General features: G+C 41.5%; 1 protein-coding gene across 1 annotated transcript in view; it reads left to right on the top strand.

Annotated features, from left to right (window-relative positions):
- Window positions 1–1,687: 1,687 nt before the first annotated feature.
- Window positions 1,688–26,460, top strand: part of MGAT4A (alpha-1,3-mannosyl-glycoprotein 4-beta-N-acetylglucosaminyltransferase A) — an 84,823-nt gene continuing 60,050 nt past the window's right edge. Inside the window, exons 1-2 of the mRNA XM_069876495.1 lie at window positions 1,688–1,756; window positions 6,118–6,432. Coding sequence (XP_069732596.1) covers window positions 6,339–6,432 — 94 coding nt within the window. The 5' untranslated portion in view covers window positions 1,688–1,756; window positions 6,118–6,338. The remainder of the gene's footprint in view (window positions 1,757–6,117; window positions 6,433–26,460) is intronic.

Below are 26,460 nucleotides of genomic sequence, written 5' to 3'. Positions count from 1 at the left end.
CTGACCATGGGCCAAGGAGTAACCAAGTGCTGGGACAACTAAACCTTTCTTGGGACTCTTTCAGAACAATAAACCCAAAAAGCACAGCCTAAAAAAAGGGATACATTGCAGAGAGAGGAGCAAGAGGGAGGTGATTAGTTGGCAGCCAGCATGGCTTCACCAGGGGTAAGTCCTGTACAACCAGCTAAGTGGCTTTCTATGATGGAGTAACCACAGCAGTAGATACAGGAAACCCAATAGATGTGATCTACCTGGACTACTGTAAAGCCTTTGATACGGCCCCCCCCAACATCCTTCTCTCTAAATTGGAGAGAAATGGATTTGATGGGTAGACTCTTTGGCGGATAAGAAATTGGTTGAATGGTCATATTTAGACAGTAGTGGTCAACGGCTCAATGTCCACATGGAGATCCGTGACAATTGATGTCCCTCAGGGGTCCATACTGGGACCAGTGTTGTTTAATACCTTCATCAATGATATTGACAGTGAGATGGAATGCACCCTCAGCAAGTTTGCAGATGACAACAAGCTGAGTGGTGCAGTTACCACACCAGAAGGACGGGATATCATCCAGAGGGACATGGACAGGCTGGAGAAGTGGACGTGTGAGAAGCTCATGAAGTTCAACAGGGCCAAGTGCAAGATCCTACACCAGAGTCACGGCAATTCCCGATTTCAGTACACAATGGAGGATGATGTGATTGAGAGCTGCCCTGCAGAGAAGGACGTGGGGGTGCTGGCTGATGAAAAGCTCAACACGAGCTGGCAATGTGCACTCGCAGCAAGGCCAACTGTATCCTGGGCTGCATCCAAAGAAGTGCGGCCAGCAGGTTGAGGGAGGTGATTCTTTTGAGACCTCATTTGGAATACTGTGTCCAGTTCTGGAATCATCAATATAGGAAGGATACGGAATTGCTGGAACAGGTCCAGAGGAGGCTGTAAGCATGATTAGAGAGCTGGAGTGCCTCCCGTACGAGGACAATCTGAGAGAGCTGGGGTTGTTCAGCCTAGAGAAGCTCTGAGACCTAAACAGTGAATTTCCATTACCTGAAGGGGCTACAAGAAAGGTGGGGAAGGGTTGTTGACAAAGGCTTGTAGTGATAAGACTAGGAGGAACGGGTATAAGCTGGAGATGAGCAGATTTAGACTAGACACGAGGAAGGATTTCTTCACCATGAGGGCAGCGAGACACAGGCGCAGGTTGCCCAGGGAAGCCGTGGCTGCCCCATCCCTGGAGGTGTCCAAGGCCAGGTCGGATGGGACCTCGGGCAGCCTGGGCTGGTGGGAGGTGTCCCTGCCCATGTCAGGGGGGGTGGAACTGGATGGGATTTAAGGTCCCTTCCAACGCAAAGTAGTTCATGACGCTAACGGCAGCACGAACCCCACCGCAACCTCCCGCCTCAGCCACTGGCCGAACTCTCGCGAGACGGAGCCATTTATAGCCTCGCCGGACAGCCCGACAGGCTCGACAGCCAATCAGCGGCGCCCTCCAGCGGGGTGGGGCGGGGCGGTAGCGCGCGGCCGGTGGGCGTGGCGGAGGCGCCGGTGGGCGTGGCTAAGCGGAGCCCCGCCGGCGGCGGCGGGGGGGGAAGGGGCGGGGCGAGGAGGGGCTGCGCGAGGCGGGCGCGTCGCGGGGGTGGGGGGGGGGTGAGGCGGGCGGCGGGCGAGGGCAGCGAGAGCCCCGGCGCGCACCGGCGCTGGTCGGTCTGTCGGTGCTGCCGCCCGCGGCTCCCCCTGCCGGAGCGCTGCGCTAAGGTGAGGGGGCGGCAGCTCGCAAAAGCCGGGCTCGGATTTTTTTGGGGGGAGGTTGCGGGGCTGGGGTGGGGGGGGGCGGACGCCTTTTCTTCCCCGCGCCCTCTGGAGTGCGCTACGGGGCTCGGCGGTGCCGGCGGGAGGGAGGGAGGGAGGGCCGTCCCGCTCCTCTATCTGCGGGCAGGCACCGTCCCGACCCTCCCGTGCCTGCACCCTCCTGCTTCTCGGGGCGCGCACCCCGGTGCTTGCGGGCACCTTTCCTGCTCCCCCGTGCCTGCGGGCGCCGTCCCGCCCCTCCGTGCCCCTGCGTGCGGCTGCCGGGACCCGCTGCCCCCTGCCCTCCCCCCGGAGCGCCCGGGGAAGCGCCGCTGCAGCCGCCGCGCCTCGGCGCTCTGTCCCCCTCTCCTCCTCCTCCTCGTCCTCCTCCGAGCCGGGGATCGGCGGGCTGTGCGCTCTCCTCTCCCCGCTTCTCCCGAGGCACCGGGCGCCGCGCAGCTCCCGGCACCGGCGCCCTCCCTCCCCTCTCCCTCGGCTCTCGCCCTCTGCCGCCAGGCGGAACCGATTGTCCTTCCCTTCTCCGACCGGAATAGCCGCGGCCGGGACGGAGAGAGACCGGGAAAGGTCCCGAGTAACGCGGGGCTGTTCCCAGGGAGGCGGCGGATCCCCCCGTCCCGGATTCGAGGGGGCTGCGCTGCGCGGTGTCAGGGCGCGGGCGAGCCCTACGCTTTGCCAAAGCGTTTCGGTGGAAAGCGAGGTGAAAACCCCCTTTGCCTGGCAAATCCGTCTCCTTTCCCTTCTGGTTGTCTTCTAGCCGCGCACGGTTGCTGAAGGGCAGCCCTCCCCGCGCTGAGCTGCTGCCGGGAGAGGGGGTTTAGCGCCTCCCGGCAGGATGGGGTCTGGGCTCGCCCTCTCCCCAGCCCGGCACTCGCTAATCCTGCACCATCCAACCCTCCAGCGGCTACGGAAAGAGCCTTGGCAGCTGCGTTGCTTATGCCTTGCAGTTGGAAATAGGCTTCGTGTGTCTCTTACAGCTGCACTCGGTGACCTCGGAGGTCTTTTTTCCGACCTAGAGATTCTGATTGTGTTTCGGGGAGTGTCTGGATACACACAGAAACTTCTTTGTTTCTTTAAGATGCGATTCATTAGGGTGCTGCTTGGCATCTCAGGTGCCTTCGGTACCCACGGCCTTCAGCATCTAGCAGGGTTGTTCCCGTCAATCTGCAGTGGGAAAGGTTCATGTCCTGACAGCGCTGGAAGGGAGGTTTTTCTCCCTCTGTACTCGGCACTGGTGAGACTGCACCTCGAATTCTGTGTTCAGTTCTGGGCCCCTCACCACAAGAAGGATGTTGAGGCTCTGGAGCGTGTTCAGAGAAGAGCAACAAAGCTGGTGAAGGGGCTGGAGAACAGGTCTTATGAGGAGCGGCTTGAGGGAACCGGGGGTGTTTAGCCTGGAGAAGAGGAGGCTGAGGGGAGACCTCATTGCTCTCTCTCTATAACTACCTGAAAGGAGGTTGTAGAGAGGAGGGTGCTGGCCTCTTCTCCCAAGTGACAGGGGACAGGACAAGAGGGAATGGCCTCAAGCTCTGCCAGGGGAGGTTCAGGCTTGACATCAAGAAAAAAATATTTCACAGAAAGGGTCATTGGGCACTAACAGAGGCCGCCCAGGGAGGTGGTTGAGTCACCTTCCCTGGAGATGTTTAAAAGACGGGTGGATGAGGCGCTGAGGGGCATGGTTTAGTGGTTGATAGGAATGGTTGGACTCGATGATCCAGTGGGTCCTTTCCAACCTAGTGATTCTATGATTTCATAGGCTTCACCTATCTAGTTATACCCTCTCATAGAATCAGCTCAAACTGGATTCCCCCTCAGCTAGATTTGTTTAGTTTGTGTGGTAAATCATTGAACAAACCCGAAGTGACCACTTGGGGGTTAAATAATTAATGTGCGTTTACACATGGGTTTCTGTTGGTTTAACTCTATGCATTTTTAAGAGCTGGAATGCTTCTGGTTCATGCATGGCCTTGATGTATGCAGTTTGATATAGTGAAATGCTTGGTTAATCATCTAAGTACTGCTGAGCTGCTGGCGCCTGTGCTAAGAGGAGTGGGTACAACACCAGAAAAGAGGGATAAAAGCAGAAGCAGCCAACTCAAAAGCATGATAGCTTTTAATTTGACACAGTTTTGTGCATGCTCACTGCTAATTGAATCATGTTGCTACAGGATCTTTTTTTTGTTAATTTTTTTGTTTTCTGAATTCTTTCGGACTGTATTTTATTGTGGATGCAAATAGCACAGTGAGAAGCCCTGATCACATCATCTTGATTTTATTGCAGCAAACGTAAAAAGATGCCCACGTTTTCTGGCAAGGCAGGCAGTTCACTTCCCTTGCATTACCAAATGATGTTTTTACTTTCCTAGCTGCCCTCTCTTGTTTGCATGTTGGACCAGCTGTGTGTTGCCTGCAGTGGGATAATCTGTCTAGCTTGCTGCCTGGTCCTTCGTGCACACCTGAGCTGTTCCAGAGACATCTGACTGTTGCTAGAATAATGGCAAAGGTAGATTAAAGTTTTAGGCATCCTTGCTTCAGAGCCACTTCAGCTGTGTTAAACTGTTAATTCATGTAGAGGGGCCTTACAAAACCTTGGGCTTTTGAGATCTTTGCCTCTCCTTGCTACTAAAGTTCACCCAGACTTTCGTCTCCTCACCTAATTACTATTGCCCACCCCTGTGGCTTTTATGTCCATCTCCTATTCAAAACACTGGTGCTGATGATACTTCCTGGCATGCCGTGCTCTCCGTGTTATCTCTTTGTAGGTTTCTTGGTTGTCTATCTTTCATCGTGTCAAATTCAAGTTTCTCATACCATAAAGCCTTTTGCCCTTCTTTCTATTTGTGCGTGCTACTTTGTTTGTTAATGAATTTTACCATCCACTTTGTCTGCTTCCTATGTACTTGCATTTGTTCCTTTCCTTATAGGTACTGTGTGATTTCTGAGTTAATGTTTAAAGCCACAAACCTATCTGTGAGTCAAGTTGTTGAAAACAAAGCGTGTTACCAGGATTGTATGTGAATTGATCGTAGCCTGAAGGTAAACTCTTCCTGTCGCCTGGATGATGTGACCAAGATTTGAACACAAGAGCACCTAGTTCTGCAACTTTGTTGTCCTGTTCCATTCATTTGTTAACCGTGCCTCTTGGTTGTCTTGTTTTGTGAGCTCTTCGGTAAAGGTATAAGCTTGGAACGAGTAGTTCAGATTTGACTGGAATATCGTGCTGTCAGAATGATAAGAAGTACTTTTCCCCTGTTGTTCTAAATGCATTTGGGTGAAGAAGTGACAGAGATTATTTCCAAGGAAAACTCAAAGCAAGTTATTTATTGCTGCGTTGCATACTTGTATCAGATGTAATTCATAGTGGGGAAGAACTAGCAGTGTCTTTAACAAATGTCAGATGTTATTGTTTGAGCCACTGTAAAGGATAAAGTAGTGCTTTAAAAACAAATCTGCCCCTCCAATCTTTTCAAGTTGGTTAATTTATTTCCCTATTTTCTTTGTCTTGCTCAGTTAGGGCAGTGTGGTTAGATGCTGGCTGTGTTGAGTCAGTTGAAGATTTCTGATCCCAGCGTATGGAACCTTCGTGTGGGATAAAACTGAACTGTAGTTAATTTTTGCATTTTGTCCTTGTGCCTGTATAGTGGAGATAGAAGAGTGATGTGGTCATATCGTGGCATTTTGCGGGGCTTTTGGGTTGTTGCCTGTTGGTATAGATTGAGCAGTCTGTGCACGTGTACCTGTAGTCTATGCTTTAGCTGCAACTAAGCTAGGGAAAAAAATGAATGTGGATGGATCAAATACTCTTGCACTGAGCAGAGAAAGATGAGTGATGTAGGTTTGTAAATGCTGTTTAAAGCTCTGGGGTCTCAGTTCACCGTGGGTGGTTCTGCTGCTGCCCTTATATTTGGCCTCAGTAATTTCAGAAGGATTTTGTTGAAGGTGAGTACTTTGGAGTAGGATCTGGAGTTGCTGGCTTCCTGAAAACAGTTCCTGCGTCAGTCCATCACCTACCAGAGTGACACGTGATTGTGCCTTGAGTTTATGATAAATTGTAATGTTGGTGATGTGTATGTTTATCCTTTAATGACCAAACTAATGTGAAATACATCTTCTCCAGGTATGAGCAGAAAAAGGACAAGTTAACCTGACAAGTTCTATTCACTGAGCCAAGACTGAGGCAGTGTGTGGGGGATGCATGTCAGCCACAGTAATGAGAGTCTCATAGTATTTCTTTATTGTATTTTGTTACATGAGGGACTCTTGTAAATATTTTTGGCGTAATCCATTCAAATTTTGTTTTCTTTAAACAGATCTAGAAGAATAAAGAGAGGTTTCATTTATGAGAACTATAAGAAGGCTTACAGCAGTTTGGAATGGATTGATTTATGATACCTCTGGTATGTGAGAGCTACGTTTCGTGCTGCTGTTGGCCAGCTGCCGCTGGTGGACTTCATCTGACTTCATTGCACCAAGCCCGACAGATAGGTCCTCATCGCTAATAGAACGTAAACAAGTGTGATGCTGAAATGAGATGAGGCTCCGAAATGGAACTGTGGCCACCGTGTTAGTTTTTATCACTACATTCCTCAGTTTGTCCTGGTATACTGCGTGGCAAAATGGGAAAGGTAAGTAAAAGACTCCGAAACCAAATTGACCTTCATGTTGCTGTGTGGCAGACGAGTGAGTAGTACAGGCATGTGCACTGCTGCTGTGTGTTAGCAATCTGTAAATTGCTTGTTGACTAGCTCTGCTTCAGAAGGTATTCCCTTGGTGAGGAATAAACACCTGCTGGTAGATTCAGGAAAATTAACTTGGAGTGATCCTGATTTAAAAAGGAAAAAAAGATGTACCTGAGGTGAAATAAATGCTGCTGTTGGAGGGAAGGGATTGGTCCAGGCTGAATAGTTTTTTTGTTTGATTTTGGGTTTTTTTTCTGGGTTTATAGTTATTGGAAAAACATATGGACTGATTTGGCTTCCTTTGTTGTGTGTTTTGTTTGGTTTTTTTTCCTCCCCATGTGACATATGGCCAATGGACTCGGCTGGAGAATGCTATTTCTGATGCTGCTTTTTGTGTTCCTTGATGATTCAGTGGTGGTAGTAGCAAACTGCTAATCAACATTGTTGAAAGACTTTTCTTTCTGTCTTTAAATGAAATATTAGAGTATGATATAAGAAATAAAGTAATATGAGCAAATTAACCAGGTAATGCATCTATTAGAATCACATGAGCAATCTCATGAAATAGTCAAGTAACTATTGTGTGTAATAGACTTTTACCTTTTTACTTCAATGGTCTCATTGCACTCCATGCAAACCTTGGAAAATTCAGTTTTTCTGAGGGTCGGGACTGTTTAGCGCAAGTAAGATATTTCAGTTTTGTCCTTCAGCAAAGCAAATGAACTTATTCAGTAATGTGCAGGCCTTTCTTTTTCCTTTTTTGTTTTCCTTTGTAAATATCTGATCTCTTGAAAAGTAATTGACTGTCCTTCAAGGACCAAGTAATTTTAAAACACATATTCTGTCTTAAGTGAGATTGCTGTATGGTTTGTTCTGGCTGTTCTGCTGAGAATATTGTCTTCAGTTGTGACCCATGTCCAATGAGAGGGAGCTGAGGTTTTCTAGGAATACTGTCTCTTGTAGCACAGCCAACTTGTAACCCTTATTTAACATAAAAGAAGCAGATGAGTTCTGTGGCATATTGAGTTGGGGTTTCTTTTCCCCATTGGGCACTTGTAGGAGAAGCAGATGCTCTGTGGTGCGATCTCTGCTGTTGCAGTTGGTCTGCAGGCTAGTCTTTAGTGCTTCTGTAAGCAGCAGTAAAAATGTCAGATTCTCAAGGTTGTGGTAATATATAGATCTCTTAATTGGACAACAAAAGTGTAGGCATGTCGAAGACTAATGGGAAAAGGATATATGAGTACCACTGTAAGTAGTATTTTCTTCATTTTGGCTAATACACATTTTGTGCTTAGATTTTTTTTTTTACTGATTTATTTCTTGCTGAAGAACCTCACGAGAATTTTGCTTTCACATCAGCAAAGATATATATCCATGAAATTCTTTCTCATGCTATTTTTTCTTTCTTACTTGACACAAGATTTACAAGGCTTGTTACACTTTGACAAAAGAAAACACAAAGAGAAGTTTCCATTGAGAGAAATCAGAAAAAATCTGCTATTTGGAGAGTGCTAATATAAATGGCACTTGGTTGCAATTGAAGCTTTTGTTGGTCAGACTGCTTTATTTTTTTTAAATACTTTTTTTCCCCCATCTGAATGCTTAAAATCAATACTTTCTTAATGTTGGTATGAAAGTTCTGCATTTATCTTCTTGCAGATTTTGCTGTTGAGCATTAAGATGGTAATTAAATAAGTCATTGTAACAAGATATCAGTAATGTCTTAATTAATCATAAATCACAGTTATAAAACTGCATTCTAGATAAGTTGCTCTTAAGGTGTTGCTTCAAGAGAAACTTATACATAGAATATTGCTTTTTAAATTTAATTTTACTTTTTAACTTATGTTTAGCATTTTAGTGCAAGTTGTCTAAAACTAATGCAGGTTTGTGTTCATTTAGTACCACATTTCAGTCAGAGACATTTCTGCACCAAGATTCAGCAAATGATGGCGTATAGTTAATATTTTTTTTTTCCTAGCTTGATATCATTTTATGTTTATTTAGTAAGCCTTGCAGGATAGTATTGTAATTAATCAATAATATTTTCATTGCAAATTACTGAGTGGCTCAATCAGAAGCGAATATAGTGTTTGCTGTTAACATTTACTGAAAGGTTATAGGGTGTCTTACACTGTGATGATCTTTTGTTATTCATTAAGTTCATATGGCATGCATTAGATTCCTGTAGGGATCTGTCAGTCTTTATACAGCAAAGTAAATCTACACTTGGAAAGAAAATCCTGTTTACATTCTTCAGAAGAAAAACCAAACCCTCAAATTGCTATGTTCTTAGTAAGAACTACAAGAAATCATACTTTTTCGAAGCAGAAGCATAGTGCCTTGTTTTTAACAACCCTAATCCAGTCTTAAAGTGATTAATTTTAATTGAGGGACAGAGTTCTTGGATAATTGTCATTTAACATGCAGAACCATTTTTTGAATAGCAATAAGACTGGCGTGATGTGGTATTTTTGTAGATTATGTTGTCCTCTGGTAAATATACCTAGTCCCAGTCTATGCAGGGTAAGATTTAGACATTTCAAAGTGATACAGACTTTGGTACTAATGTCAAGTGCAAAAAACTGTTGCTACAGGTGCTTTACAAACTTTTAAGGAAATGCTGAAAAGTTGCCAGAAGATGAAGGCAACACTCTTGTCTGAAGCACCATCACTGGAAGCAGCATGGCTCTAACTTACCCATTGGCCTGATGATGTAAATAACCTTTCGTGGGGCAGATACTGCTGTTTGGATGAAATAGCCAATTGTATGGTTTTGGTTTCAAAGTGAACTGTGTTTGAAGAGGCAAGTACTTCTGGTTGTTGGAGAGAGTCTTCAAAATCAGGCCACGATGTTTGTCACTTTCTGGATCCCATGCAATGTGTAGAAGCACTGGAGAGTTGTAAGGAAGCAGTACGAGCCCTGAAGACACCCAGGAAAGACATCTCCTGTGAGATTCATGAACAAGACTGCTCTCTAGGTGTTAAAAATGTGTTATCATTAGCAGAAATGAAGTATATTTTATAAATCGAAGCCTACCAAAATGCTGATTACTTTGGTGCAAAGAAGGAGCGCTTTTAAAGGATCTGCAGTCACTTCACATTCACAGTTAATCAGTTCAGTATAAGATGTCCTTGAATTCCTCCTAAGACTGAGCTCTTATGCAAGTGATAACCTTATACTTAGCACGATCTCTTTTGACTGAATCATGCTTTCCGCTACTCCTGACCGCCCTACGGTTGCAGGTTGCTGCTGCCTCATTTGTGAGCAACAGAAATGCAGTATTTCTTTCATGCTAAAGGCACGGCTCTTAAGAAAAGCTAACTAGTCCAAAATGGTACTTCATACCTATAAACATCAGTCACAGAAATTACATCAAAGCTGTTGTTCACTATTTAGAAAGAACAGTCTTGACACTTTGATCTTTAATGGAACTAGTAGTCTGAGTACATAATGTTCCAGGAAGAGCGCTATGCTCCATAATGCTCAAGAACCTCTTCTTCATGGGCCAGCAAACTTCTTGATGCCTGTCAACAGTGTGGAAATTAGTAAGGGAGGTAGCTGACTTTACTGAATTAGGGCAGGTGCGGTAGGGTGAAATTCTTTAGCAAAACGTTCATCAGCCTCATCACTTTGTTTCCCATGTGAAAGTCCTGCTCTGATTCTACTGCTTTTTTTTTTTTGTTTAAAGGACAACAGCTTTTTTGTTTAAAGTATGTGTACTTTGTTCTTGGTGAAGGACTGTAGTTGACAGTGCCCTGTGTCACTTTTGAAAGGCATTTGGATACTTGAAGTGATGAGGACATGTACAGAATATGTACTGTGAAAATCTGATGCAACTTAACCCTTCAGGATTGTCTGAACTACGTAGTTTTCAGAGCAATCTGAACCTGGTAGTGTGTGTCATCTTTAACCCACGTAAAACATACTCTCCTTCAACAATGTTGAAAAAGCGTCTGTTTTTCAGTTTGTCCAAAGGTGGTGGTGTCAGTCTAAGATCTCTTCACTGGTTGAAGATGACTTATTTTGATACAATAATTTGAATTCACATGGGAAGACCACCAAAAGGACTTTTGCTTTTGAGATAGTTAGCTTACTATTTTGATGAATATTCACTCAGACTTAAGTTATGATGGTTAGAGCTACCGCTTTGTTTTGAGCATTGATGTTTTCTGTCATTTGGAGAGAAAATGGCCTGAGCTGTATTATAAAACTCTTATTGTCTTTCTCTTCTAGCTATTTTAATAAAATTAGAATTACTGCACTGTTTCTCACCTGCAATAGTTTTAAGTGGTGAAAAATACCTAAACTTAACAGCAAGCATAAGAAAAACCTAAGTGAGACTAAAACAAAAGGACTCAGCCAGTGGTAGAAAATTTTAGAGTTAAGAACCAGGATTATTAACGCCTGGAAGGAGAAGAGTCCTACAGAAACATGGAGGAAACAGGACAAGGAGGACAGTGTGTGTGTGTGTGTATACACACATACATACATACATATATGGGGGGGAATGTGTTTGCTGCCAGTTGTTATGCAAATATTCTCTTTAATAATAGATACAAAATCCGAGAGTTGAACAATAGTGTTTTGGAACCCTATTCCACCTTAGTTTATAGTTTGATCCTAAGAGAAGCTGTTATTCAAGTAAATGCTGGTTACAGTCTTCTGATTTTAAAAGTTATGTGTTATGTGCTGTTCTCCCACTGATGTGAATTAAGGCTGACCAACCAAAAAACTGACTGCAAACTGAGAAGAGTGGAGACAGGGGAAGGGAACGAATGGGTGAAGACGGGAAGGGATGCTGAAGTCGGAAGTCCATTTAACAGTTTATGCCAGTCAGCTTGCTTGGGGAAGAAGAGAGGTCTTTTTTAATTTGAAATAGAAGGGAAGTGTGGGTTTCCTTTGGAAATTCTGTTGCATATATTTCATGAGCTGAAATGAAAGGAAATAGAAGTTTCCTTTTTCTTTTTAATACCAGCACAGGAACATTACTCTGGTCTTTATCTAAAAGACTTCAACCTTGGTTTCCAAAACTGACAAGTTGGTGTATAGCTTATTGATATTAAAAATAGAGTTGAATTTCATTAAGGCTAATCAGGGATGAAGGTTTGGAATGGATACTGAGGCTCCTGTGCAGGTAGCTAACGCGCTATCTGAGGTGAATTGAGCAGAAGAGGTATGCATCCCAGCTGTGCAGGTGGGCAGTGTTTAGGTTTGCAGCATCTTTGTGTCTGTCTTATGCCCTGTTGCAGCAGAATTTCTCTAACACCAGTGATTTTGGTGAGCTGCAGTGGAAGGGTTCACAACCGAAGAGCAGCACTGCCGAGTCCCCTTGCTTTCTTTGTAACCTGCTAGATAGGTTAGCTCGACAGTTTATGGGATTCTACAACTTGGTTACTTCCAGAGCATTTAACGTGACTGGTCTTGGCCAACATCTTGGGATACTGCTTTTGATTGTGGCCCAGCCCTCAGAGTAGGGGAAAAGCGATGCTTTTGCCCTGTGTGACTTAATAATTCTTTAGCCTGGGTCTTCTATGCTTGCATGACTTCTCTAGAACACTAGTTGCTGCTTCCGTGCAGAGACTATCATTCAAGTTATTTATTCAGCCCAGGAAGAAGTTCCACCTGACAGGGCTGCTTATACCCTAACAGCTCTGCTCTAAGAGATGTATCTATGAATGTATCTACTAGGAACTTTTTGTAGTGGATTGTAAGCCAGCATGTATTTATCTTCTTGCTAGTAACTGTCTTCCTGGAGTAGTTACAATGACAATTCATGGTCATGTTTGTAATGGAGAGCAAGAGGGGCTTCGCAGTGATCAGTCCTGGTTTTGGTGGCTATTGATATTTTTCTTATTGAATCTGGGTCTTGAGAGGGAGAGATTTCTAAGTAAATTTTAAAAAGGAGTGTACTGGGAGGAGCAGCAAAGGTAGGCAGAGAGACTGCGATTTAAAATAACTTATGTAAATTGGAGACATAGACAGGAAGGGGTGTGAATGGAGGTAGAACTGCCCCAGACAAAACATGGAGTGCAGTAAAGAGACAAAACCCAAATGTGTACATAAAGAATGGGGGAGAAATTTGATGTTAGGATTCTGGGTAGGAATGGCAGTTTACTGTAAATCACATGCTAAGCATGCTTCACCATGTTATTGCAGAAACCAGAAGAAGTTGGACAGAAAAAGGGAGTTAAGGAAGTAAAGTACTATAAAGTCTACTTCTATGTGGCTGGAGCACCTCCCATGTGAGGACAGGCTGAGAGAGTTGGGCTTTTCAGCCTGGAGAAGAGAAGGTTCCGAGGAGAACTTATAGTGACCTTCCAGTACCTGAAGGGGCTACAGGAAAGCTGGAGAGGGACTGTTTACATAGGCTTGTAGTGACAGGACTAGGGGCCATGGGTATAAACTGGGAGGGGCAGATTTAGACTAGACATTAAGGAAGAATTTCTTCACAATGAGGGTGATGAGGCACTGGTGCAGATTGCCCAAGGAAGTTGTGCCTGCCCCATCCCTGAAGATGTTCAAGGCCAGGTTGGATGGGGCCTTGAGCAGTCTGGTCTAGTGGGAGGTCTCCCTGCCCTGTGGCAGGGGGCTTTGAACTAGATGGTCTTTAAGGTCCCCCCCCGACCCAAACCATTATATGATTCTCCAGCAGGGCACAAGAAGTCATCTTTCCTTCCCTGCTTCGCACTGTCTACTTCTGAATGATGCTCTGCAAAGTGAAATTGGTCAGTGGGAGATTCAAAGGGGCAACGAGTGACCAAAGATCTACAAAATCTACACTGCTATGGAAGGGTCAATGCCATGACTTTGCTTAGCTTAAAGGAAAGGTATGAGAAGAGAGACAGGAAGATACTTTTCAAATATTTTTAAGGTTCTTGGTGGGGGGGGGAGAAGACATAATCTATTGTTTGTGGCCGTAGTGAATAGTGGGCATATAAGGGTCTTGAAATTGAAAGGGAGACCAAGGTTGGATGGTGGAAAAAGTTTTTTTTGGTAATGGCGAGTACAGTTACATACTGGAGTAGATTGTTTGGAGAGGTAGAGAATTTCCATGTAGGCATTTTCGAGAACAAGTTAAACTAGAAGTGACAAGTAAAAAGACAGCAGTACTATTTTTTTTATACCTATAGAGATTTGGGCTAGCACAAGAACAATGAGTTCACTGGTTTTTAGAACTGATATGCAACTCCTAAAATAAATAAGTCATGGGTAGGGAAGACCTACAAGTGGAAGGACTGATCTAACTTTGAACTAGCTGTCTTGCTGAAATTAATTTTGAGTGGGGGAGGTGGAATAGATGGCCCCTAGAAGTCCCTTCTAAGTCATACCAGGTATTCTTGACCTTTGCCAAATTTAGCTTTACTTGTGCCAAGAATGACATACATTTAATTACTAAATAATATATTTCATTACTAAATAGTATTGTTTGCACGAGTTATGTGAGAGTTGTCCTTTATTATCATGACTTTTGATCCCTTTAAAAAACGTTTGCTTGTATTTTGGCAGAGTCACTTAACCTTTTATTGTTAATATCTGCAGTCCTTTCTGTAGCTGGGAACCATATAAATATTGTGTTATGAAAATCTCAAAGTATCTTGTTTTTTTTCTAGTGTGATTTTTTTTTTTCATTCTTCTTCCTCTTTTTTTTTTTTTTTTTTTCCAACTCACCCCTACAGTTTAGAGTAATATCCTTATTCAGTAGCCTTATTCTGGCTGTGTAATCATGCCTTTATTTGCTGCCTAATAACAAAAAAGTTTTTCCCATTATTCATAGAATCTTTAAGATTAGAATACTGGAAGTTGTTTCTTTTTAGGATGAGGCACAGGGAATCTATAATTTCCTTTTGTTTATAATGCACTATGCTTTGTTTTCCTGAATATGGCAGAAGGTGAATAGAAAGTCGTTTCCTTGCTCACAGTGCAAGGCTTTATTCCAGCTTGTCTCTGCCTAAAAAGCTGTTACTCTAGACAGTCTTTCAGAGTTGTGCTTCCAGCTGCTTTTGTGGTTGTCTCCTTGGCTTTCACACAGCTTTCTGTGTTCCTGTGGATGCTTCCCCGAGACGTGCCACCTATCTGTCTACCAGTAAACAACATAAACCTATTTTTGCTTGTGGCAGTACATATTTTTACTATCTTTTGCTCAAAAATAATTTAAATGTTTGCTATGGTTATTGTGCATAAATGTTACTATTGTAGCTGACAGATACATGATGGTCTTGCATGCTCATGGCGTTGATACTTAAGTTTCCTCAGACAGTTCAGAGATAGGCTGAACTAAAACTGTTTTCCATTGCAAATTGATAGTAAAATAGTTATGTGATAAACAGCCCTTATACTTGGTTGTACAGCCCCTAGAGACAAACTGTAGAGGTACTGTTGGAGAGAGATTTGAATAAAACAAATGTGATGGGATCACATTTGACATACAAGTTTGTTGTTAATTTGCAGCAGTGTGGGAGCATGGTGAAGCTTTGATCCTGAGTTGTTTGCAAGCAGGACAAGCTAGAAAGAATATGTTCTCAGAAGCAAGGGTTGTTCAATGCAGTTGTGCCCAAACTAATAAGAATTTCTAAAAGTTTCAGCTTGTAGAATAGCTTTGCTAATTGTGAGGTGGTAGCACTCTTCTGACCAGTTATCTTTTGATAGATAAATTTTCTTATAATGTATTAAAATACATTCTGTAGTAGAAACAAATCACGTTAAAATCTTCAGAAGTTTTCAGGTTGTCAGAACTGAATGGTTACTTTTTCTTTCTGTGTCATGGTTCTACTTTCCTGTGTGTTTTGTTTCCTTGCCACATTGGGCTGGAGCTCAGTTAATCCATCTGAGAATATACAGCATCTTAACTCTCAGAATCTGAGCCCTGAATGTTCAGTAGTGTGTGAGTATATAATATAATGGTTCTTGGAGAAGGTCTGGGATACATACACCTGGATTTTCCTGTTGATCAGGGGGGCTCTAAATGGAAATAGGAGAGACCTTTCTGAAGCTCCTATGTGTAGTCACCTAATGCTAGAATAGCTGTTTCCACTTGTGGTGTAAATGACACATAAGCATTTATAGGTAGAGATGCCCTTTTCAATTCAGGGCTCATTTTACCTTCCTTTCCTTCAGCACACTGCTCTACTGAGAAGGCAGTTGTGTGCTATAAATGTGCAATTTTATATTGTATGGAAACACTGGAAAAAGACTAGTGCTTTGTCCTGTATTTGTAATATGTTGCTTTAATTCTAACTGTATTTAGCTTAGTTTGATGAAGTTTTTTAACTTGAAACAAGCTGCAACTGAGTGGGAGACTTTTCTTGCTATTGTAGTTTGAGGATGAGTTGCATCAGGTTTTGTGGTATTTTAGCTATGTGTAGATTGCACTGATCAAAGATTTGAATTGCGTCAAGTTAGGAATTTGTCTTCATGCAGGAAAAAAATTGATGCTAAGATTCACAGTATATTTATATATTCAGTACTAATGGCTTTAGGTTGTTCTCCGGTGCAGTCATAACGATAAACTAATGACTCAGATAATGAGTGTAGGATGGCTGTGGTTAACTTCTGAAAAAAAGTTGAATTGTCACCACAGCTTCTTTTGCCTTAAGATATGCCCCTGTATCCTCTTTTTCCCTTACTGTCACTCCTTCGTAATACTATTTTAGTCTGTCCTCCTTGCTTGGTTCAGATTTGGTGTTGTAAGACTGTATTACTTTAAGTTTGGAGGAAACAGGCTGTTTAAGACCAGGAAAGAGCTTCCTGTTTGTGCTGTGGAGGGAAGGGCTGGAGCTCAGCAGCAGTGTTGTGCTTGGCTGGCTGGGCAGCTGCTGCTCATATTCCCACTGACCATACAATGGTTGCAGAGCTCTGTCTGCTGCTGTCTTTTGCTAGTGGTTAAAGACAGATGCTGTTAATGTATGGATTAAGTGTGTGTATGGGAAGGCATAAGTGGGGGGCAATGGGAAGAGTTGTGTGCTGAGGGCTGAATGCTGGTTGTGCTGGCTGGATCGTAGAATCACCAGGCTGGAAAAGACCTCTGAGATCATATAGTCCAACCATTCCTATCAAACACTAAACCATGTCCCTGAGCACCTCGTCTACCTGTCTTTTAAACACCTCCAGGGGAGGTGACTCAACCACCTCCCTGGGCAGCCTCTGCCAGTGCCCAATGACCCTTACAGTGAAAAATTTTTTCCTGATGTCCATGTCACTTGGGAGAGGAGTCCAGCACCCTCCTCTCCACAACCTCCTCTCTGGTCCTTGTAGAGAGCAATGAGGTCTCCCCTCAGCCTCCTCTTCTCCAGGCTAAACAACTCCAGCTCCCTCAGCTGCTCCTCATAAGGCCTGTTCTCCAGCCCCCTTGCCAGCTTCATGGCTCTTCTCTGGACTTGCTCCAGAGCCTCAACATCCTTCTTGTGGTGAGGGGCCAAGAACGGAACACAGAATTTGAGGTGTGGGCTCACCAGTGCTGAGCACAGGGGCAGAATAACCTCCCTGGACCTGCTGGCCACGCCGTTTCTGATACAAGCCAAGATGCCATTGGCCTTCTTGGCCCCCTGGGCACACTGCTGGCTCATGTTCAGTCACTGTCAACCAACACCCCCAGGTCCTTCTCCTCCAGGCAGCTTTCTTCCCCTAGTCTGTAGCATTGCCCAGGGTTGTTGTGCCTGGAGTGCAGGACCCAGGCTGGGGTTATAGTGGCAGAGGAGTGGAGCATCCTGGGGTGTGGACAGGACGAGCTGTGGCCACTGATATGGAAGTCCCTGTAATTGATAAAGAGTGGAGAATGTGTTGATAAATAAATCTATGAAACTTATATGGATACAGTATCAGTGTTCAGGTTTGGGTGTTCCTTCCCCACCCCACAATCTTGGCTCTCACTAAGCACACACAATTATCAGAGTGCCAGGCGAGAGAGCCGTTTTAAGTAAAACTCAAGCAGATGTTTACACGTAAGTTGTATGTATTAGTTTTGGAATGTGCATGATACTGTGGGTTTGATTCTACCTCAGGGTTTAGGATGAACTAACTGCTTGTGGTTGTGTTCACAGGTGTATTTGTGTACTTGATCCTCATTTGAATTAGTGATAAATAGCATTCTGGATCTGGCAAGAATCTGTGCTTAAGCTGTTTGCATTTATCTCTATCTGGTCTTGTGGTGCGTCTTATTGTTTGTACATGATTACTGCCATCATTTAAATGTGCCACAGAAGAAAAATGCGCTTGTGGGTACTTTGCTTTATTTATTGAGATGTTATAGATGCGTTTTTCAAATGGAAATTAAATGTGGGAGGCTGGCTGTTAAGCTAAAGGGGATGTTGTCATTTCTGGTATTTAAGTGGAACTGTAGAATTGGTGGCTGATACAGTTGACTCTGTCCTTCATTCTCAAAAACAGGTTTAAAGCAGATTGATTTATATACTGCATCAATGACATAAAAGTAATGGGGCACTTAATAGAAACTTCTTTCCTGTGGCTGTATTGATTTATGTCTTTCAAAAGTAAAACTGGAATTTTACATGCAATTTTTGTAATGCAAAAAGGTATTTTAACAAATCTTTAGCAAAACCCCAAATCTTTCCTGTAACGAAAATCAAAATATACTTGATTTCAGTTCATGTTTATTAAGATGTGGTTTATAGCCACATGATACTTCTTTGATCTTTTCTGGGTGGATAATTCCTACACTGCACTGGTTCTCCACAAACGCTTTGCTTCCTTGTTACAGAAAGGATCAATATGAAAGTTATAATTCTACTCAGAAACCCTAACCCATTTAAAACACAAACGGAAGCACATTTCCCTGTGGCGTTGTAGCATCACAAACTAATGTTCAATAATATTGAAGAGCAGTGTAATGGGAAAATAATTAAAAATATGTAATTACCATTGTGACTTGGGAAAGTTAAACTGAAATATTAATATTCTGCACTGAATATTTTGGGGACTCTGTACTTCACACTAAAAAAATAATAATTAGCTTATTATGCTGTGTGATGTATTCAAATGGGCTTAGTTAAGTTGGACTAGAAAACGTGTGGTGCCTGCTCTATTCTTGTTAAAGTGTTTGTCACTGCTTCTAGACTCTTTTCCAGTTTACAGCTTTGTTTGCCACGGTGGGAATTCTGATCTGTTAAAATATGTTATTTGTTCTGTCATTTGCCTACAACACAAACATGCCTGTTTGTCCTGTTCTCCCCCCTTGATTTTTTTTGACATTTTACTAATTTTTTTTTTATTCATATGAAAAATCTGTGAAATGCTGACAAAAAAATATGATACATAGTAACCATGTTAAGGCTGAGATTGAACTAGTTTCAGGTGTCCTGCTAGGGCTGGATTTGACTTGGTGTAATGCCACAATTACAGGCTTGAGATACACCAGTGCTCTCAATTGCGCATTGGTTATCGTAATGGTCATCTGTAAACCACACCCAGTTCTGTGGGTTCTTTTCAAATGCAGACCTATCTGTGTGTATTCTAATGCTCCTCTTAACTAGAACTTAAGTCTGTCATCCATATCCTCTGAATTATGGTTGTTATTTAAGACTTTTGGTTACTTGCAGAATGAAAAAGACTAAACTTGCACCTTATTCTCAATTTTTAACCAAGAATTCTTATTTTATCCTCTTAAATAGAAGGTCCCTCAATACTAGGCGCTGTGGGGGACACTGGCTGGCCTTGGTTCCAACAGTACGTTTAACTTTGTGCTATGTTAGCAACACAGTTTACGGGTTTAACAAGAGCTGGAGTGAGAAAAATGTTGATTTCGGATCCCTTAGTTTTTTTGGGTTGTTTTGATTTTCCTATGTGTAGTACATCAAGAATACAAGGAATAATGTTTGCAGACTTTGACTAAAACTTTCTTTCTTTGGTCTTAAAATATACATGTAACTAGCTGTTCGAGCAGGAAGCTGTTGTGCAAACGTAAGATCTGTCAAGGACTTTTTACAATGTAGAATACGGGTTCAGTTGATGACTGGCTATTTGCAAGAAGTGAGTGACAGGATTAGAGGAAGCTTGAATGATTAGAAAGTTGATTTGGAAAACTGGTTTATGATCTGTATGCCCTGACTTGGATAACAAACCTTTTCAACAAAAAAGATTTTACTGTGAGTTCATATGGAAGCTTGAATTCTCTTTCAAATGCCTTTCCCAGTTTTAATTTATCAAGTCAATAGTGAGGATAATCAAAGACCCTACTTTCAGGAATTTTGCTATGGCGGAGAACATAGTTTTAGTAAATTGAATTAGAAATTCAGTAGCTTATAAAAAGGTGGTATGCAAGGAAATATTTTTCATTTAAAAAAAACCCAAAACAACCAACCAAAAAACCCTCCAGGAATTTGAAACCACTAGGTAACACGAATATTTTGATTTGATATCTTAGCATAGGTGCTTATTTGTAGAAATTAGCTGAAAATACTATCTGATTCACGTCTGAGGAGAAACATGAGATTGCATAGATGACTTGTCATCAAACTGACTGTAAGGGGTTGAGTTATCTAAAGGGTAATTACATTTGTTTACACTGTCACCACATCTGTAAGTGTTTCAGGTGAAGGGGTTATGTCCTGTTCTCTTTTAACAGATGTGAAAGGGTTGTTTTGCCAGGGTTGGATTTGGGTATTATTTTTAATGCTGAGGTTACAATACCACATGCTGATTGTTACATTATAAAGCCGCATTCTGTTAGGATAAACATAATCTGTTATAACTTCTTTCATATGTCTTGTTAGAAATGAGCATAACTAGCTATTATGAAGTTTTAAGAAGATATTCTTGTTTATTGGTAGCAATAAAGTGTCTGTAGATATTTACACACATATAAGCTTTATGACAGAAACAAACATAAGAATGCGTTCCATCCATTTATTACGGATCTGCAGAGATATATAATGGTTTGTTTTATTTTAATATGTTCAAAAACTGCAACGGGAGTGCTTACTTACAATTAATATGCTCTGTTCTTTCAGTGTTGCCAAGAACACAGGCTAGATATTGACCTATTCTGTATCATAAAAGTAGAGTGTGCTTCAGAGCTATGATTGTAATGCCTGCCTAAACTGGAGCTTTGTGCTTGCTTGAGCAGTTGATCTTCTGCATAAGATTTTAATCAGAGTTGTAGCATGGCTTTTAAATTGGCAGTTAGCCTGAAAAACTAGTAATGACATAATGATGTTTGTAAAAGCTGCCACTGGAAATTGTGTTCCTGTTTTTGTGGTAACAGTTACGTTAGTATTGACCATTTCCTAATTTCTTTTACACTGTTTGAGTCTTGTGCAAGACAAGTGGGAGATATCAAAGTGAAGTGGCTTGGGGAAGGTTGTTTGAAGGTAATTTTTTGTGTCAGTGTAAAGAGTTAATATCCAAATTACATTAATTCAATGGTCTGCATGCTCAGGGGACCTCTTCTTTTATTAATTTATTAAATTGAAGTCTTTGTGCTATGTATGTCTACAACAGAATTTGCAATAATTTTCCTTGTACAGCTTTGCTTTTTGGCGATAGAATCTATGAAGCTTTTATGTTTTCCTTAGTGTTTCTATTCAGGGCAAGAGATGTGTTAAATACTGGTTGCTTATTGTGGAACTGATTTAGCGTATGATTTCAGTGACCTTTTTGTATCACTTTTCCTTTAAAGAAGAAATGCCAGCAGAGTTGACTGTGCTCCTTAGCACTGTGTATACAATAAAAACCAAACAGCTGGAATCTGAAAAGCCCTGTAGATTATATTCATCCATAGAGTCCTGGGCAGTGTTATTTATTAGGCAAAGAAGTGTGAATGCTAGTTAACAGTCTGATCAGGACAAATAAATTGCGAATGTGAGATTATTTTATTTTCCATCACTGTAGCTTGCTGGTTTTTGTCTTAAAAGACCTTCAGCTCAAGTGCTGCCAATAAGTCTTCCCAAACAAATCATGTGTTTAATTATCCTTTTTGTCTGAAGCCAGTGCACAGACAGAGCACCATATGCTTCTGTTGACTTGACCTCCTTAGTCGTGGGTGTCTGGATTTTCTGATATATTATACTTTTTTATTCCTTGTGTCCAAAGGAACGTTCAGACCCTCTGTCAGCCCTTGTCAGTGGTGATTGGAGAGTGGTGTCATTGCGGGTTTCATAACTGCATAGGAAATTTTCTAAATTGTGGACTTTCTATATTGAAGTTTGTATATTGAGGCAAACATGCACAATTGTGTCTGGAGATGTTTAAAAATGTTCCTGGTTGCTCTGTCCAGATACTAAAATATGTCTTAAGTCAGTCATTCATCACTTGTCACTCTCTACCTTGGCTGCTTTGGCTTTCTGGTTGCTTAGGGTTGTTTCTCCTCTAGGAATACGTTTTATTCTGTAGCATTTTAGAAAACAAACACACAGACTTGCCTGGTGTACTACTTTATGCTTCTGTTTTGATTGGTAAGCTGCAGCATTTGTAGTGTATTTATATCAAAGATATAAAAAATGAGGAGGGATATGGGTTCTGATCTGTTTTGTACTTTCATTTATCTGCTTTGTTTTTATATGTGGGATCTCTGGGAAAGCAGAGGAATTTACTTTTTCAAAAGAATGTTTCCAAATAAATTGATTCTGAAATTTACATTTCAAAATAGGAAGGTTTTGGCAGTTGGTATTACAAAGGATCATGTTCAGATTGCTTTAAAAATTTTAGTGAAAACAACTTCAGCTCCTGCTGCAAAGGAATGTTTAAACAAAACTATCTGGACTGAGATTGGATCAGGCCTTGAAAGTTGCAAAGGAAACACTTCAGACTTCTGCTAGTGCGTTAGAATTGCAGAGAACAAAAAACATTGTTTGCTTATACAGATCCTTCAACTGCAAAATGTGAACAAATTGCAATGAAAAATCCTGTAATTAGAATTCTGGAGTTATTTTTTTTAAACTAAAGTTAAGAAAACCTGCAGAATCTTCACTGAAAAATAATTTGTTCTTCACAGTGAAAGCTCCTTGAATGAGGATGTTTTAAATTGTTGTAGTCCTATGTTCTAGTTTTCTGTGTGAAAAACAAGGGCAATAAACAGTACTTCTACCAGATTGTGTTGGTGGTTTGAAATGCCAGATTGCTGAAATGACCTGTCAATTTGAGTAACAAGATTAGGGATAAAAGAATGACTTACCCACTTGTTTTCCTAAATCTTGATACAAGACCTTTTTTGTTTGTTTCATGAAGCAGAAAATGTTGTGCCATGATTAGTTGGATTTTTTTTTAATGTAAATAATCTATCTTACTGTCTTTAATTCTACAGAATAATATACTTGTAAAACATTCACATATTCTCTCATAACTTCAAAGTAACAAAATATCTTGATGAATAGGCATGGCTACACACTCTGTAATTAAAAAGGCCCCCCAGTATCAACTGTTCAAAGAGGACTGATAAAATTTGACCTTGAGCGCGTTTCCTTAAGAGCTTTTATTTATAGCATGTCTGTTGTTAACATTTACTGTTTTATTCTGTATTTGCATGTTTGATTACTTTTCTGCTTCAGATTTCATAACTCATCATAACTTGCTTATAAAAGCAACTTAAAAGCAAGCTTATGGGAAATAGTCACCCATGGGAATATATTGTAACATTTCAAGGACACTAAATATCAGTTTTTAGGCAGTTCCCAGGCGAAATTGGAATCTGATTTGTAAACACAGTTGAATTTTAATATTGGGGGCAAATTTTAAGACTTTTTTTTCTCTTCCATGTTTGACATGGCTGGTTATAAATATATGCCTATGTACAGGTTTTCACACTTGATAATTACCTCAGCATGTTATAATGTTTTGCTGGTTTTATTAGCCTGCATGTCACAGGTAGATGCTTTACCCTTGTGTAGACAGAGCTTTCTGGCCATGCCTGTGTGATTGGTTTGACAGTTCCTCTACTAGGCTCTCCTCAGTCGGTCATTTGAGAATGCAGTGCTCAATTTGTGCCTTGTGAATATCTTCTGAGCTCTGGAGTTACTTCCGAAGGGCAATAGAAGCAATGTTTGTATTTTTCCAGTACATGCCACTATGCATTTCTTGTCTTTGCATCACTGCATGGATTCTGGATGATTGTACAGTGCAGAGAGAGCTGGATTTTGCATCACAGTATTGGGTAATTGTATTTACAGTACATTTTCAAAAACCCATGCAAATAAGAACTCTAGCCCTTGTCAAAAAAAAAATGTCAGTTTAAGATCAAGTTGAAAATCACTTAAGTGCTAGCGTAGTAAGAATTTATTTGATTTACTAGAGGAATTCAGTCTTTCTTTTTCTTGACTGACACTAGAAGTAATTTAGTCTGCTACATATTAGCGAAGCAGGATTTTAATTTAAAAGGATGTCTGTGTTGAGGGACAAAGATGACTATTTAATCGAGTGATACTATAAATGTGATAGCTTGTAAGGTACTTCAGTATTACAGATCAAGCATAGTCTAAAGAATCCATGTTGTGTACTTCTCTGTGGGACTAAAGTGCAGGTCAGTGCAGGTATTGTCATGTCTGATTTGGATGCTGATGTACTTGATACCATGATTTCACGGATCACATAAAACATCTGAACTGATTTTAGGGGAAGCGCAGAACTTTTTTTTTTTACTTTACATAGCTGAAACAAAGAAATTTTCCTGTAAAAGCTCTGCCAGATTGAATTGGGTGGCATGTTGATAAATCCCCAATTCATTGAGGAGTGATTTGCTCTTCGTGCACCACTGTCTTATATAAAACTTGGTGTGGAAGCTCTCTGTCCATTAAGACCTCCATTTTGTATCAACCTTTTAAATTGATCAGCATTATTGATGCAGATGTAACATTAATAAATGAAACTTGTTGCGGTATTTGACCCGTGGCATGATGGTAACTACTGTGGGGTTTTCATAATGAGAGCAAATGAGATGTGGAATCATTGGAAAACTAACTGAAAAAGTACCTGAATTAGCACTTATTACACTGTATTCTCACAGATTTGAATACTTAATTCATGGTGTTTTAGTAACTGTTCAACAGAGTTTACACAAAAATGAGACATTTGCAGTGGAAGCTTCAACTTGTAGCACAATTTGCTTCAGCTGAAGCCTTTTTTGTTTTCTTTTTTTTAGAGAAGGCTCAGGCTATGTTGGTTTTAAGTGAGGATCTAGAGAGAGGGGGGCCTGGAATTGGAAGAAGAAAACTGAAGGGCTGTCACCAGGGTGGGCCATAAACTTAACTGTTACCTTGGTGCATTTGGTACTGTTGCCAGCAAGACACTGTTCATTTGTATAACGGTTTGAATATCTCCCCCTTGGATAGAGGAAAGATCCTGCCATATCAGGTGTCTGTTCCTGCTCTTACCAGTTTTACTAATTGAATATTTGTGTGCAATGCTTTGTTGCCGACCAAAGCCTTTGTCTATGTGTCAGATGGCAGCCAATTCCTCTTCTTGTCCCTATTTTAATGAACAAAAGGGGGAAGAGGTTTCAAGGGTTCAGTTGGGTATGAGCAGGAAGTATAAATCAAGCCTACAATGCTGTGAAGCTAAGCCCTCTGTACTTGTCTTTCTGCCTTTTATGAGTGCCAAGGCTGTGGCTGGTTACCTTTTTCTCTGTGTGGCAGATCCATCAGTTTGGGTATTCAGCTGATATGCAATCTGAAGGAAGGCTCAACTGCCTGCTGTTGATATGGGAAGGTCATAAAGCTTTTTTTCTGATCTGGTCTGATGCATCTGCCTTTGGAGACAAGCAGCCATAACATCATAGAGCTCTTGAGTAAATTATAGCTTGTCTTTTCTTTTTCTTTTAAAAACAATAAAAAAAAATACAGTTTCCTTAGTTCAATATGTTCTATTTCCAGTTGTGGAAGTGGGCTGTGGCTTAATATATTTGTGAACATGCTTGATTGATAAGATAAATAGCAGCTTGTAAAACTTTCATGCTGCTTTTTGTGGTGTAGATGGTGCTTCTTTTAGCAGACAGCAAAAGGCTTATGTTGAGAGAGAATGGCATTACTGTGAATTGCAAAAAAACATTCTTGGGGATTGTAAGGGTCTTTGTGCAATTCTGTTTTCCCCTATCTCTGATCTGCCCACCAAAAAATGGGGTGGTGGACAGGGGGTAGAGTATGTTATACAGCAGCCACAGATCTTTTTCTCTTGTTGAGTGTGGCAGAGTTTTTATTGTAGTCACAGGCTATCATAGCATGGCTATTGCAGTCTATGTGGAATCAGAAACCTTGCAGAGATTGCCAGAAATGCAAACTTCCCTTTTTAGATAGTTTCTGGCCTTCTTTTTCTTTGTCCATTACTTAGCCCATGTCTTAAAAGAGGCATCTATAGAAGGTCACAAAACGGTTCTGATTTTGTAGCACCTATAATTCCTTTTTCTGGTGCAGTATTAACAAAGATGGATGTGTACACATCATCTGTATATGTGCTCCTCTGTGTTCCTCTGCTGCTTCTCTCTGAGATATGTAAATAAAATCTTCAAGATTCTCATATATCAATGTATGTACAGCTTTGGTCAAGACTGTCATGTACTTGCATACTCTCAACAATATTAAATTGCACCTGCAGGATCTAAGTAGTTCTTAGAATCACAGAATCATAGGATCATAGAGTAGTTTGGGTTGGAAGGGACTTTAAAGATCATCCAGTTTGAACCCCGCCTTCCATGGGCAGGAACACTTCCCACTAGATCAGGCTGCCCAAGGCCCTATCCAACCTGACCTTGAACACCTCCAGGGATTTTTTAGACTTCTAAATAGCAAATTGAGTATTTTCTGGTGATGGTTGCTTTAATAATACCAGTATCTTGACCAGGAATCCTGTTCAGTTATACTTTCTGTGTTAAGATAAATAGCAACACACACATATTTATAGGTTTGAAAGGAGTATTCTGATTGGAGCTTAGGTGCCTAGGTTCTCTTCAATACTGACCCATCTCTATCTCCTTTTTGGGTGGTTTAGGGTGAAACTTCAAATTGTCAGAGGCAGCAGAATTTTGCTGATTCTAT

The sequence above is a fragment of the Phaenicophaeus curvirostris genome, chromosome 1 (assembly GCF_032191515.1).
Source record: "Phaenicophaeus curvirostris isolate KB17595 chromosome 1, BPBGC_Pcur_1.0, whole genome shotgun sequence".
NCBI classification, from domain to species: Eukaryota; Metazoa; Chordata; class Aves; order Cuculiformes; family Cuculidae; genus Phaenicophaeus; species Phaenicophaeus curvirostris.
This window is presented reverse-complemented; position numbering and strand designations above follow the sequence as displayed.